This window comes from Pteropus vampyrus, unplaced genomic scaffold (assembly GCF_000151845.1).
Source record: "Pteropus vampyrus isolate Shadow unplaced genomic scaffold, Pvam_2.0 Scaffold510, whole genome shotgun sequence".
In the NCBI taxonomy this organism is placed as follows: domain Eukaryota; kingdom Metazoa; phylum Chordata; class Mammalia; order Chiroptera; family Pteropodidae; genus Pteropus; species Pteropus vampyrus.
This window is the reverse complement of record NW_011889291.1, coordinates 305,980-321,394: the sequence shown is the minus strand read 5'-3', so window position 1 is coordinate 321,394 and position 15,415 is coordinate 305,980. Positions and strand designations below refer to the sequence as shown.

At 50.2% G+C, this 15,415-nt stretch overlaps 1 protein-coding gene across 1 annotated transcript in view; it reads left to right on the top strand.

The window, feature by feature from the left end:
• ELAVL1 (ELAV like RNA binding protein 1) overlaps window positions 1-14,475 on the top strand; it is a 20,984-nt gene extending 6,509 nt beyond the window's left edge. Inside the window, exons 2-5 of the mRNA XM_011383275.2 lie at window positions 4,186-4,289; window positions 5,918-6,071; window positions 9,810-10,035; window positions 12,996-14,475. Of these exons, the coding sequence (XP_011381577.1) occupies window positions 4,186-4,289; window positions 5,918-6,071; window positions 9,810-10,035; window positions 12,996-13,320 (809 nt within the window). The 3' untranslated portion in view covers window positions 13,321-14,475. The remainder of the gene's footprint in view (window positions 1-4,185; window positions 4,290-5,917; window positions 6,072-9,809; window positions 10,036-12,995) is intronic.
• Window positions 14,476-15,415: the final 940 nt, after the last annotated feature.

Genomic DNA, 15,415 nt, shown 5'->3' with positions numbered 1-15,415 from the left:
TCATCCTAAAGGCCAAAGGGGCAGCCCTTGACCTGCCTTTGCAGCACGGAGTCTAGCAGACTCACTGGCCCTAGGAGGCAGGAGACTCACTTGTACGGAGCTTGCAAGTGTAGGTCCCCGTGCCTGCCCGACATCCTGGGTCCCCAGGCTGTGGAGGGTCCTCGGGAGCTGTGTCATTATCTTCATGACTTGTGGACCTTCTTAGAGAAACAAACTTGGGGGCTCTTTGGGAAGTGAGGACTTTCCCCCAGGCACCTGGGACTCCTCGTATAACCGCGGGGAGCCCCGCTTTTTGGGGCTCCCCACCTGCACTTCCAACATCAGCTCTCAACCTGGGCATTTTGGAATCCTGGGGAGCTTTCAGAACTACTGAAGCCACCCTACCCCCATTCCATGTCATTGCTCTGGGAGGTGGCCTGAGCAGTGGTCTTGTTTCGAAGCCACCCTGGTGATCCTGATGGGCAGCCAAAGGCGAGAGCGATTGGTCTACAGTAAAGGAGAGCGTGGAGGCAGTGCCCAGCCCTGTGTTAAGTACTTTGGTCCACGGCTTCATCAGCGGGGTGAAAGCCAGGGCTCCTCTTTGTTTCCCCCCTCCCCCGCCTTCTCTCCTGCTGCAAACAAGTGCCCACTGCATAGGGTAGAACAGACTGAGGAGACAAAGCCAGTCCCAGGGATGGAAGTATGCAGAGATCCCCCCGCACAGACCCAGCCCCAAGAAGGCCCAGCCAGCTGTGCGGGCAGGGTAGCTCTCCCTGGTGCTTTACACCCCCCGACCCCACCCCCAGGGCTCCCTCCCGCATCAGCCCATCCACAGGTCTTCTCGGTGGGTCTTCCGTCCACCTGCACCTCTCAGATGCATACCGCCCTCGTCTCACCTGGTCAAGCTCACAGACACCCACAGGGGCCTGGCCTCTCTCACCCAGCAGCCACCTCTGGCCCATTCCCCCATCTCATTTTGTCCAGCCACGCTGGCTGCCTTTAATTTCCTGGAATACACCAGTCGTCTCCCCCTCGGATACTTGGCACTTGCTCTTCTGTCTGGGATGCTCGCCCCCAGCCATTTTGAGGTCTTGCTTCAGATATCACCTCAAAGGGTGCTCCTGGCCCTACTGTGGGCCCATCCTGTCCATCTCTCTCATGCCACAAGATTCTCCTTGTAGCACCTGTGCAATGTCTTTGTTCGTTCCTTTCATGCTGGTTTGTTTTCCGATTTACCCACTGGGATGCGAATTTCATTAAGGCACAAACTTCCTCCTTTGTGATCATCATCAAACCCCCTGGCCAGCCTGGCCCAGGGTCTGACATGTACCAGGTACTCAGTTAACACATGTGGGTGAATTGAAGACGGGAGTGAGGGCAGGACCAGGGAAGGGAGGCAGTGGCCATCTGAGGGTATGCAACTTCCTAGGTGACATTGGTAGGTGCAGGCACACAAAGTGGTCAAAGAGGCCACCCAGGAGGAGTATGACAGAAACAAGGACCAAGGGCAGAACCCTGGGGACCATCTTGGTGAAATGAACAGAGGGCAAGCCTGAGGAGGGACAGCTGGAGAGAAAGAAAACCTGGCATTGTTGTCACATCCTGTAGGAGGCGGCACCTCAAGCTGGTCAGCACTGGGCACTACAGAGAGCTCAAAGAGCTGCATCTTGAAACTGGCGTGGCACCCAAGGGACATGGACGGCCTTGGCAGTCAGCTGTGACCACACCGGGGAGCCAGCTAAGGCCACTGGGCGCTGGGGCAGGGCAAGGCCCATGTTTATATGCTGAGAGGAGCCATCTGCAGTTGAAGATGCAGGAGCAGCTTGGAGTTAGTCCTCTTGAGGGTCCGACTTTTCCAGCAATGCTTAGGCCACCTGAGGCACCAGCAGCTAAGAAGACGGGTGGCCCAGGGTTGGGATTGGCCCTGTGGGAGGAGCAGAAAGACGAGACCTGAGTGCAGATGGTGCCATCAGAGAAAGGCAGAGGGGCCCGTCGGAGGCTGGGCTAGGTAGGACGGGCTCCTCAGTGTGAGCACGGTGAGAGATGGATGGAGTGGGGTTGAGGAGCGGGTGTTTGGGGCTAAAAATCCCAGCCGGGCTGGAGTTTGGTCAGAAATCTATACCACATACCTGCATTTTCAGCTCTCACATTTGTGGTCTGGACTGTTTACAAGGACGTTTAAGTCCCCAACTGGAGCTGATCATAGTTTTCTGAGCTGTGAACATGATTCCTGCTAGATGGACCTGGGCCACACAACCCTGCTCCCTGGCATCCTTACTGTCCAGGGTTTAGGAGCTAAGTTTCTGAGACCTGTGGGTTTTGTCAGAAATATGGGTCTAGAAGGTCAGGTTTTGTTTTTGTTTCTTCAAAGATGAAAGTGGCCACACAGAATTGCAAATAATTTATACAGCTACTCTGCCCTGAGGGAGGGAGGGCAGAATTGATCCGGGTCAACATCACCAGTGATAAGTCACATCACAGCATGCACCCCTGATACGATGTCATGAGAAGGGCACAGCACTCTGTGATCTTCCTCTCAAAACCCATAACCCCAACCCAACCATGAGAAAAAACAGCCGACAGACCCAGAGTGACGGGGATTCTACCACATTCCTGACCAGCCTTCCTCTAAACTGTCAAGGTCATCACAAGCAAGGAAAGCCCGAGGAACTGTCCCAGTCAAGAGTAGCCTAAGTCGACTAATGATGAAATGTCACATGGGATCCTGGATGGCATCCTGGGACAGAAAAGAACATTAGGAGCAAACTAAGGAAATCGAAATCAAATGTGGACTGCAGTTAATGTGTCACTACTGGTTCACGACCTGTAACAAACGTTTCTTCTATCCTAGTGTAAGATGGTCCTAATGGGAAACGGTGTCTGGGAACTCTGTACTGTCTTCGTAATTTTTTTTTTAATCTAAAAAATAAAGATTAGTGGGTTTTTTTTTTGTTTCTGTTTTGTTTTGTTTTGTTTTATTTTAAAGTGGCAGAACTGGGTTAGGCTGTCTGCCTGGTTCCAGGTCTCATTATCACTGAGATGGACCTGGGTTCCCCTGGCACTGCGGGCTGAGCAGTGATGGGGATCTCCGCCTCCATGTGGCTCAAGGCCTGATCATGTTTTTTATCTGCTCACTGTCACCCTCCACCAGTGGGAGGAGTGTGTAGCAAAGCTTGGTGAGGGTGGGCCTTTGTCTCACACACAGCTCTGTCTCTGCCTAGAGCAGCGCCCGGCATGCACAGGTACCCCTGTCATGGCATGTGCATGGCTCAGACACGGGTACATTGGTGGTTCTCTGTGCCTCCTGCTCTTCCCCTGTGGTGATGGTGTCAGGCTCTCCCCACATCCAACCCTCCGCCTTTGCTCCTCTCTGGCCTTTTGGGAACCTGCTGCCCTTCATCTGCTACGCCAAGTCCCTGCTGGGTATCCAGTTGTTGGTTGCTTCCATTACTTCTGCAACTTTCACAGAGGAGGGGGAGGGATATGCTGCGTTGGATTTCTTCGGGAATAACTTGAGTTTTTGCATCCTTTACGACTCCCCCAGACTTCAGCTGACGGTGCCATCACAATGGAAGCTACTGCTGATGGGGGCCCTGACAGCTTGGCCAGGGGCCAGGGCCGTGAAGGCAGGATGGGGGATGGGCTGCTTGGCTGGGTCAGCCTCTCCTTGTGCTTGCTTCCCAGCTGGGTCACAGGTTCAAGAAAGTAAGAGGAACCGACGCTGGGTGGCGCCAGAGCCTAGCCAGCCTTCCAGCTTTGGGGACTGAAGTGGAGAAACACCTGGTCATCGGCTTTCTCCATCCGCCTATGTGCCACTCGTGACCATCATCCCCCCTTCCCAGACCCAGGCCCCTCAGAACCTTCACAGTGGCCGCCACCAGTGGGACCAATCATTGTCATTGCTTTGGTGATGGATTCCCCGGGATGCAGTCAGTGGCAGGCTTCTTTTTAAATAACTTTTTAATTATAAGTAACATTTGTTTTTTGCAGAAAATCTACAAGTTTCCAAAGAAATATAATTAATAAACCATTCATATAGATTGTAACCATCAATCTCTAATGCCACTTCTCTGAGACCCTGGTTCCCATGTATTTTCTGCCTTGGACCATGTCCTTTGAGCCCAGTCAGACAGCCCTGTTCATATGCCCTGGCTCTCCCTTGGTCTCTCTCAGTTGGTTTACTAGTGTGTATGTGTTCTCCCACAGGACACAGTTTGGGCTATGGCTTCGTGAACTACGTGACTGCAAAGGACGCGGAGAGAGCAATAAACACATTGAATGGCCTGCGGCTCCAGTCCAAAACCATTAAGGTAAAGAGCGGTGAGCACCCCCTCCTTCTTTCTTGTCCCTGGCAGTCTATGTCAAGCCCCCCTTACCTCACCGTCACTGTCAAGGGCACCGTTAGCACGCTGTGCTTCCGGGGCATCTGGAGAGCCTCTTGTCTGCTCAGAGTTGAGGCATTGCAAGTCAGATGTGTGTTGGGTGGTGACTGTCCTAGGCTGTATGCCATGGCTCATGGCTTCCTCAGCCCCATCAGTAAAAGGAGGGTCCCTATGAAGGGCACGTACACAGAGGCAGCCCCCTCCCTGGCACAGGGTGTCGCTAAGTACACTGGCTTATAAGCAGCGTCCTCCGCAGGCCCCCTGCCTATCTCATCTACCTGATACGACATTCCCGTCCTCGCGCAGCCCCCATTCCCACGTCCTGCCCTCCTTCTTGCTCCTGGCTTATCGCAGTGGCGGCGGCAGTGTTGCCCTTCCTGCCTCATCACAGCCAGTTCATCCAGCGTTCATTCAGCAAATATTGATTGAGCGCCCACTGCGTTCCAGACAGTGAACAAATCAAACAAATTCCGGGCCCTCATGGAGCCAGGTGTGTGTGTTCTTGGCACATAGAACCACACACCGCCCTTCCTGGCAGGCCTGAGCAGTGTGGAGAGAACACACCCGTTGTCGTGCTCTCATGCTGCCCGGTGACACCAAGAGGTCATGTTTGCTTCTATGTTATGGTCTCAGGCTCCTTATCACATCAGTTTTGTGACCCTCAGAGAGAAAGTTCTGCACAGGTCCCAGTCCCCACGTTCTGGAGCACGTGGTTCTCTATCTCCCAGCCTCCTGACTCTCAAGTGTGACTGAGTCCCATTCCTTAGGCTGCTTCTTTGTGGGCAGAAGGGCTTCCTCCCAGATGGCCTTCCCAATAGTAGTGTGGCCTTGGTCTCGTCCCTCTTTCTAGCCTGAAGGGTCCATACAGCTGTCACCTTGACCTGGGAAAGCACCACATATCTTCCCTTTTCATCAGTCCCTGCAGCTTCCCCTCACCACCTCTAGCGCACGCATGGCGCCATTTTATCTAAGCCACTGCAGAAGTTCCTTTCAGGCTTTGAGTGTGCAAAACATGAGCCCAAATGGCCTGGAGTCGTTTAGTATTGAACAGTGGCGTGTGGAACCCAGGGCTCTGCCAGCACTCGTGGGCCCCATCTGGGCTCCCGGGCAAGCTTGCCTGTTGGCAGGTGGGTGTCGAACCTAGTAGCACTCCGCTCTCTTGCCCACCAGCCCTTGGGCTCCTCACAGGTGGGACCTGGTTTTGTTCCCAGCCTGGCTCATCGTCCAGAGAAGCATAAGGCTGTGGTAGGAGGACGGGCAGCAGGGTTGGGTCCCTGCCCTGCCACCAACCAGCTGTAGGCCCTCAGTCATCATCACTTTGTAAAACAGAAATAATGTTTCTCACACTGGGATGTGAGGGCCAGGTGAGAAAATGCTGCCGGAGTCGGCTCACTGCCCGGCCTGTGGGGAGCTGTCAGCATGTGCTGCTGTAGGCGACGAGCGTTTGCCTCATCTCCTACCGTAGGTTGCCTTTTTCTTATCCCAAATATGACACCCTCACTTGATGCTTTGGCCACACACCTGCCCTAACCCTGGAAAGTGGTTTTGTTTTCAAGGTGTCGTACGCTCGCCCAAGCTCAGAGGTCATCAAAGACGCCAACTTGTACATCAGCGGGCTCCCCAGGACCATGACCCAGAAGGATGTAGAGGACATGTTCTCTCGGTTTGGGCGCATCATCAACTCCCGGGTCCTTGTGGACCAGACCACAGGTATGGTGGGGAGCCTTGGACGCGCAGTGAGGTTTTCCTCTAGGAAAGACAGATCATGTTTGATTTTAAATGTCATTAGTTATTCCACCAATGAGGACAGAATCAAAATGAGATGACATTGGCGTTTTTGAGGCTGAGGTGGTAAAGTGGCATGAAAGCAGACCCCGTGTCAGACTGACAGTATGTGGTGAAAACAGGACATTTTGGCACCTTCCCTTAGGCACCCAAATGTCCTGGCCTGGCCTGTGAATGGAGTGTAAGGATTTGCTGCTGCTCTCATTGTAGGCAGACGGTGTGCTATGTGACAGTCTACTCGTGGTCTAGAGTCTTTTTTTATGGCCCCAGTGACTGTTTCTGATTATTTAAATGCCCCACATCGGGTAGCACATCCAGAGATCACAGAGCTCAAAGCCAGTGAATCCTTTGACCATCCATCCCGGCCCCTCTCGGGTCACGTCTCTTCAGGATATTAGCCGCATAGGCTCTGGGCCTTGCACAAAGCAGTTAGGCGGAGCCGAAGTGATGGTCCACATGCACTCCTGGAAGCAGCCCCAGGCAAGCAAGCAAGCAAGCAGGAGGCTGCATTCCGGCCCTGGCTGTGTGGCCCGAATGCCCTGCTGGCCTGGGGACTGGAGTCGGGACATGCCCTGCCAAGCCCTGTGCACAGCTTTGTCCGTGGAGGAGTGGCGTGGGCCATGCCCCTTTTAGGGCTCCTCACTTCTCGCCAGGAGTTGGGAATCTTCTAAGACTAGAAAGGAAACTTCGTGCCCACGGAGCTCAGCGAAGTCAGTGGAATTATCTGCAGTAGATTTTTATGTTCTTCCAACACAGAGGTCACCAACCCCTCGGCTGTGGTATTAAAACTGATCATAAGACGTCACAGCTCTGAGGTTACCTCCCCTCTTTAGAGCAGGCTCCAGAGAGCAGATGGGTGGGGACACACATTTTCCCACACTTCCCCTGAGCTGTGTGCTGTGGGGCAGGTAGCCTTATCACCTGCTCTTCCTTCTCCTGCCCCAGCTGTGGAAGCTCAGATTGGCGCTTGCCGGGGCCTGGCCTTGAGAGGAGCGGACAGCTTGCACTTCCCAGAGGCCCGAGGAGAAGGGACTTCCGGAGTGTTGTCTGAAAGCGTAGGTCACTGGCATTTTATGAGAGCTCTCGGTGTCTCTGTAGCCTGGCACAGACACCTGTTCCAATACCGGGCTGTACTGGAGGGACACGGGCCCTGCCCCACCCATACCACCTCTTTCGTTCTACCCCTTTGCTCTAGGGTCGGGGGCGGGGCATAGGGTGAGGACACCATTTACTTGGTATAAACGCCGCTGGCCGGCACCAGAATAGCTTCCTGTGGTTTCTAAAGCGCCTCTTAGTTACCTTTAAATGCCAGTTAAGAGACCGGTGCGGTCTGACAGTTGGTGCACATGTTTACGCCCAGTCGTACCTGCGTAGGAGTGTCTGGGCTGCTGGAGGACCCAGAGTGGGTGACTGTGCTAGCCCACGTTCTTCCTCCATGGCCCTGCTTTTTTCAGTCACACCGGACTGCTTTGCCTCTGCTGATCTCTGTCCAGCTCTCTGGAATTGGAGCCCAGCCACCTTGAGAACACAACCCCTGCTACCTAGCTTTTGTACCTGCCATCTCAAGGGAGGTCACTTCCATAGACAGCTCCGCTCAGGCATTTGCTGGGGATTTTGCCTTCTTTCGCTCTGCAAGGCTTCTGTCTCTGAGAATGTCGAGGGCACCTCAGGGTTGCCCCCAGGCTCAGCCCTGACCTCAGGGTGGTGCACAGGACCCTCAGTCTCCCTCGGGCCTCCCTGCCAGCCTCTGCCACTTCAGCGAAGGGACTGACGCCTCCAGCCCACACCTCTGTCTGTTTTGGAATCCTTGCAGAACAGGGGGGAGGTGGAGGGAATAGAGTGAGATGGCGGGGGGCGGCCCAGGAGCTCCCTCCCCGAGCCCTGCTTCTTGACCTCAGGTGTAGAATTAGAGTAGAAAGGTGAGGCCTGTGGGGCTATGGACTTCCCTTCCTTCTGCTCCAGAGGAGGCCACCTACCCAGGGCCCCTTTGCTGGGACCCCATGGAGTCCATGGGAGCCCATGGGAGGCCAGGGTAGAGAGCGGCGTGGCAGACAGGTTCGCACGTTGGGTTCGCCTTCATATAAGATGTTTTTTATTGTTGAAGAAGTGGGAAAGGTCTCAAGGAACCGTAACCAAACTTGGGATCCTGAGCTGACAGAAATTTTAAAAATTAAAAAAATTTTTTTTTGCTCTTTTATCCATTTTAATTGTGGACTGTGTAGTTTACTCATCTAGAGAGTATGCCATTTATTGCTCTCTGCTCTTAATTCTAAAAACACAAAAGGAATCAAAACACAGCCATCTTCAAAAAGTGTACATTCACCAAGTAGTTTAGTGAATTTATGTTCCGTCATGTTAAATAACATTCTTTTTCTCTCTCTTGGGTTTTCTTCATTGCACTTGGGCAGTTTTTATTTGAAAGTCATTTTACAAAACCATACAGGGAAACCACACTTGCACACACTTCTCTGCTTGATCGTGAGTTCTTTATAAATAGAATGAAACCGTCTCCTTGCAGGCAGCTTCCTATAGGAGCCAGCCAACTCCAGCTTTCAGTCTTATTTGCCTAAAGTTAGATTTTCCATCTGTCTAAGCTGTTGTTTGTGCCGTTTAAGAGTGAATAAAAACAGCGTTTTCAGTTGTTCTTCTGAACTGAACTTGAAAAATAAGCTCAGGTTCTAGAGTTTTCTGGCACACATGTGAATTGTTAGATCTGATCTCACTAATTTAGTGAGTGTCTCTGCCTGTGTGAATTTTAAATTTATATTTAAAGAGCCTTGGAGGCAACAAGGGCAGCCTCGAGGTCACTAGGAGCCGCCGTGCGATCACCAGGGCGTTGTCCTGGGAGCTGGGGGGCTGGCACAGGGAGCTTCCCAGTTGGAGGGTTGGGATGTGTGCTTTGGGGCCCAGCATGGGATGTCCACGGTATTACAGTGGTAAACAAATGAGAGGCCCTGGGTACCATCTGTGGGCTAGAATGGGGCCTACAGTGTCACGTGCAAGTTAGGCCCAAACGGAATTCTAGGCCCAGAAAGGGTGACTATGCCTTACAGTGACACTTGCCTTTTTGGTACCCCACTTGATGTGTCTGAATCTCTCCATGCCCCTCTGTAGCCTCTGGTCCAGCCAAGAGACTCATGCCCCATGCCCATTGTGGGGGCATTCGGTGGGACCCTGTGGGAAATGGCCCTCAGAAACACAGCTACTTCTTGGGCACATTGGCAGGGCATGGGAGGGAGGGCTCAGAGCCCAGGAAGAATTCCTCAAACCCAACCCTGGTTGTCCCTTTCCACCCCCAGCACATCCAGGCACCCACACTGCAGTGGGCACCTGGCGCTGAAATAGTGATGGAAGATGCAATCGCTTCTAATGTGGCTTCTTTCGAGATAGGTTTTCAGGGGTGTCTATTTGGGATGTCTGTCACCAAAATATCTTTTGGCACCAAGAAACTCAGAAGAAAGTCTGAAGCCTTAATTTTTTATTAGTCATTATGTTTTTAATTCGTTCATTTGTTTCCATATTTAGGTTTAATTTTTGTTTTTCTCGTTAACCAAGCACCCACTTTGAACCACAGTACAGTGACTGACTTGACTTTTGCTTTTCAGTTTTAAAAATCCTTGCATTTTTTCCCCCTAACTCCGTTTTTGTTGGTTTGTTAAAAAGGTTTGTCCAGAGGGGTTGCGTTTATCCGGTTTGACAAACGGTCGGAAGCAGAAGAGGCAATTACCAGTTTCAATGGTCATAAACCCCCAGGTTCCTCCGAGCCCATTACAGTGAAGTTCGCGGCTAATCCCAACCAGAACAAAAACGTGGCGCTGCTCTCCCAGCTGTACCACTCGCCCGCTAGACGGTTCGGAGGCCCGGTTCATCACCAGGCGCAGAGATTCAGGTGGGTGAGGAGGGCGGCGCGCTCACCTGCCCACCCGGCTTCTTTGCACCACTGCCGGCTGTGCTTTTAGGGCGGTGCAGAGCCCCTCTGGATGGGTCACCACGCGCACTGGAAAATGCAGGGTACGCCAGGCTGATCACCTCGGAAGGTTGCACTCAGAGTCATTTCATGTCTCCATGTCCCACCTCCATCACAAAGGTGTCTGCGTGGAAGCCATGTCTTTCCTCCAAGTGTCATCTTTAATCGGAATCAAATGATGGTGCAAACTACCTGGAGAGCGAGTGCACAGCGCTGCAGCATGTAGTTTCTAGTGACAGTGACAGCAGGGTGGAGTCATGAGTTTAACATATCATTCCACACTGTGAGATGAAAGGTGCAGCCTTAGGTATGCTTACGTGAGAGTTGATCACCTTCTAGAATGCAAGGTTTTTAAATGGAACTTTAGACATTGAATCAGCAGCCCTAAGGGGCAACCCTTCCTTATACACCTACCATGTGGGGTTATTTTGGTATCTAAATGCTATACACACTCTGTTTAAAAGCCCTGTCCTAGAGGTGAATAGTTTTTCCACATTCTTTTGTCATTCCATATTGAAAATGATTCTAGTTGCCAGGATCTAGTAGAACAGAAACAATTCGAGTCAGTTACTTAGACTCCCAAATTGGGTGTGTTAGCAACTCACAAATGACAGGAATCTCAATTTAGGGGCTGTTTTGTTTTTGTCAAAACCTCAAGTGGCATCCAGGTAGGTTAAGGGTTAAGGCTTATCTCAGGTAGGTTAAGGGTTTTTCTCTGCAACTTGTCTGGTTTCCCATCTTTGTTTTAAACAGTGAGGTTGGGTAAAAGTGCGCATCTCCCCAGAGGCCATTGAGCGAGGTGCCGTGTCCACAGCCCAGTAACCCAGAGTCCTCAACTAGGTCAGGTTCCAACACTGGCTCTTTCAGTTAAAAGACAAAGGCAAGGGAAGTATTCGTGGACAGAAGTGAGCTCAGTCCAGTTACGGAACTCAGATAACAGTTCACCTCACTGCTGTCGGATAGGAAGTGTGGATGGCATTGTTTGCCGAGTTACAGATAACTCTGAAAAACCAAGGAAGGCTGGAGGAGAAGGGTCCTTGGGCACAGAAACGGGGAGTAGAAAAGAAAAGGGAGACCAGAGGAAGAGAACTGCTGGTCAGGTGCCATCAGAGAAAAGAATGGGGCGGGGGGGGAGGCAGTTCCTGATGGTCACAATGAAAGAACGCAGTTCCAATTAGCAGGAAAAAAGCCAACTGATGATAATAAGAATGAGAATCATGTAAGTAAAAGGCAGTAAAATATTGCCTGAGATCATTTGCAGTATAATAGTGACATAAAGAGTTAGATTAACTATAATAATTCAGGTCCATATTCGGTACCCTACAAAACTTGGAGGAAACGAGATCCTTTTAAAAGGCAGAACCTCATTCCAACTCTCACTGAGACCTGCTGGGCTTAATATACAGATACTTGGGTGTATTTTCCCCTTTCAATGCTATTGTGGTCTCACTGTCATTCCATACAGACAGGACCACTGACAAGCCACTTGAGTCATTTAACCAACTCAGACACCCTTGTGTGGTCTGTTTAAAATTATTCTCTCAAAGTCAAAACCATGGCCGATAATATGTCTTGATTCTTCCATACCTAAGTTGAACACAACCCTTGGGTCAGTGGACTACACCTTGGGGGCTGGTCACACTGTCTGGGGTCATGTCTGTCAAGAGAGTGCATCTGTTTAATGGCCCTTGAAGGCGCCCGATTTTATTTTGGAGCAGGTAGTACTTCTCTCTTTGCATCGTGTGGCTTCAGAGATGCTGTCTCATGCTCACATGTTCTTAAATTGACCCTAAGACCATGACTTTTTAATCTGTGAACCATCTAGAGGGCCATGTGTCTTCAATAATAAATGTATCATTCCCCGTAATCCTCATTGCAGCAGTCACACATTGGTAGAAGGCTTACTTTTGATGTTACTAAAAGTATTGCTTTGGAAAGGGTCCTACCTTTTTGGTAAAGCTCAGTTCAGGCCCTGGCCCTTGTGGGATGTTATGAGCCAGCAACGAAAGGTTGCCCAGAGCTCTGGGAAGGAATTCGCTCGTGCTGGGCAGGGGCCCTTCCCGGGGGTGTCCTGTAACCAGTCAGAGCCAGTCACTAGTTGGCTCTGAACCCTTGGACGTGATGGGTCATGACCAGGGGAAGGTATGAAATTTGGAAAAAGAAGAGAAAAACATCCAGGCCTCCCTCAACCCCCTCACACCCAACACACACACACATACACACACACACTCTCACTCTCTCTCTGTCTCTCTCTCTCTCTCTCTCTCTCTCTCTCTCTCTCTCTCTGTCTCTCTCTCTCTCTCTCTCTCTCTCTCTCCCTCTCCCTCTCTCTCTGTCTCTCTCTCTCTCTCTCTCTCTCTCTCTCTGTCTCTCTCTCTCTCTCTCTCTCTCTGTATATATATAATATATATATGTACATATATATATATGTACATATATATATGTACATATATATATATATATGAGGAAAGTGTTTTCTCTAGGGCATGTGGAGAAGCTTTCATCATATAAAATGTGGGACACACAGGAATGACTGACAGGACCTTCCTCCCCTCTAGGATGGGAAGGGTGGAGGGAGCTGCTGGTCGGAGGCCACCAGTGGGCCATCCCTCTAAGTGTTGAGGCTCCGACCGTCTACAGAGACAGTGTTTCTCCTCAGTCGACCTCCTCCCTCCAGCAACTCCCTCCAGCAACGTATTCAATTCCCCTTTGGCTAAAAAAAATTCTGCTCGTGACTGGAGGTCGCTAGCCTTGAGCACCTCACACCTGGCTGACAAGAGGGGGAAGGGCCTGAGCTGACCCTGCCCACTCCCTGTTTTGTTGTTGTGCTGGCCCACACTGACCTTGACCTTGACCTGAATGCTGTGCTCTCTGTTTGCTAGGTTCTCCCCTATGGGTGTAGATCACATGAGTGGGCTTTCTGGTGTCAATGTCCCAGGCAACGCGTCTTCGGGCTGGTGCATCTTCATCTACAACCTTGGTCAAGATGCCGATGAGGGAATCCTCTGGCAGATGTTTGGCCCCTTTGGCGCAGTCACCAATGTGAAAGTGATTCGCGACTTCAACACCAACAAGTGCAAAGGCTTTGGTTTTGTGACCATGACAAACTATGAAGAAGCCGCGATGGCCATAGCAAGTCTGAACGGCTACCGCCTGGGGGACAAAATCTTACAGGTTTCCTTCAAAACCAACAAGTCCCACAAATAACTCGCTCATGCTTTTTTTGTACGGAATAGATAATTCAGAGTGAAGAAGTTGAAACTTTTTTGTTAGTGTACAACTCATTTTGCGCCAATTTTCACAAGTGTTTGTCTTAGTCTAAATGAGAAGTGAAAAGGTTTTTATACTCTGGGATGCAACCGACATGTTCAAATGTTTGAAATCCCACAATGTTAGACCAATTTTAAGTTTCTTAAGTTATTTCCTTTAAATATATATTAAACAGAAATCTAAGTAGACTGCGTTGACTAGCCAGTCCCTCGGGGGGTGGTGAAACTGAAGCATGCTTTAACTTCTGAGACTGTCTAACACTCGTTTCATCCGGTGTCGCCACAAACTGGATAAGAAAAAGAAATGACCTTTTAGTTTTCGTTTTTAAACTAAAGATGTTAGACAGATGCTGAGTGTGCATTTTCTCAACCACTTCAACATTTTAAACGATTTCTGCTTTGGTTGACATGAAATTGCCTCCCCAAGCAGGTCCCATTGCCACCTCCTGCGCACTCAGCCCCGGGCTCTGCCGAGTGGTCCTGGCAGTGGCCTCGGGCCATCCGATGTGGGCCACCACACGGGAGGGGGGCACACGCTGGGCCGGGCCCTCCCGAGGAGGATACGAACGTGTTTCGTAAGCCCAGGCGCCAATGGGAACGGACCAAAGAGTTTCAGGGAAACTCCATATATTCCCAAGTCAGATCTAAGCTCCAGGGACGCCTGAAGATGTGTTGCTACTCTGACATCCCGAATCCCTGTCCACACGTGGCATGCACGGGGCCCCACGCATCGGATACTGTTGTTCACAATCATTTTTCCTGTCTCCAAGAGCATTTAACAGAGCTCGAATGCGTAAGATAGCTCTATTTTTTAATAACACATAAACATTTGAGCATTGTATTTCTCGCATCCCTTCTCGTGAGCGCTAGACTTTTTTTCTATTTTAGTCAGATTTTGTTTTGAAATTTTGCTTTCGTATGAACACTCAGCAGAAAAGTACTTCTTGCCAGTTATCTATTAACAGAAAAAAAGAAAAAAAAAAAACCTTTGATTTGTAGTTTTAAAGATTAACCCTCAAAGTTCTCTTCATAACTGCCTTGACATTTTGGGTTGTTCTGTTCTGTTAATTTTCTTTTGCTTTTTTGTGTTTTTTGTTTGTTTTTACTTTTGCATTTAAGACCATTAAATTTGATTTTGTTTTGCTCGAATTTTGTTTTGTTTTTTATTTTACCTTTTCTTTCTTTTTGGCTAGGTGAGGTACAGATGGCCCAGCATTCAGGGAGGATGTATAAGATCTTAAACAAATACTTGCCTCAAGACAAAGCATTTACAAATCTGTGACGCAGGAATGTGCAGTCACAGATGGTGTTTTTTTAAATGGGGAGCCGGTAGGGAGAGTCTGCGAGGGCCTGAGAAGTAGCCAGGGCCAGACCTCCAGGCGGCTCCTCAGGAGCGTGATCTGGTTTTTCTAAATAACTAGTGTACAGAGAGAATAAAAAACAGGATAACTTAGTACCAGCAGTTTTTAACCTTGACATGAGATTAAAATATGTAACAATAGGCTGTTTTTTAGTTACCGATATCATGGAATTGCGGCATTATTTATCTATTTATCTATTTATTTATTTAAATGGGAAAAAATGGCCAATAGGTACAGCCTTCTTCAGAGCAGATCACTGTTCTGAGAAGCCCTTGAAAAATCTGAGGCTGCCTGTCCCTTCCCTGTTACCCTCATACTTTATTGAGGGGCTGCCAGCTGCGTGCATTATCCTCCCAAATTTAAGATGTTGCCACGTTTTTTTTCCACCAGAGGCCAAGTTCATACCTTGAGGCCTTGTCTCATGAATTGGCCTATGCCATGGAGGACCTCCTCCCTCCAGCAGAAGCTTCCAGAGCCTAAGTCAAAGCCAGCTTACGTGCCTCCTCCTGAAACCCAGAACACATAGGTTCCCACTCTGTCACCCCAGAGCACTCTTCACCCTGGGACTGGGATGCTTTTCTGCCTAAATATGCCTGGCAGGTTGTGCAGCCTCGGGCCAACATCTTCTCAGAGATGAGACGCGTGGTTCCGAAACCGACCCTGAAATCTCGT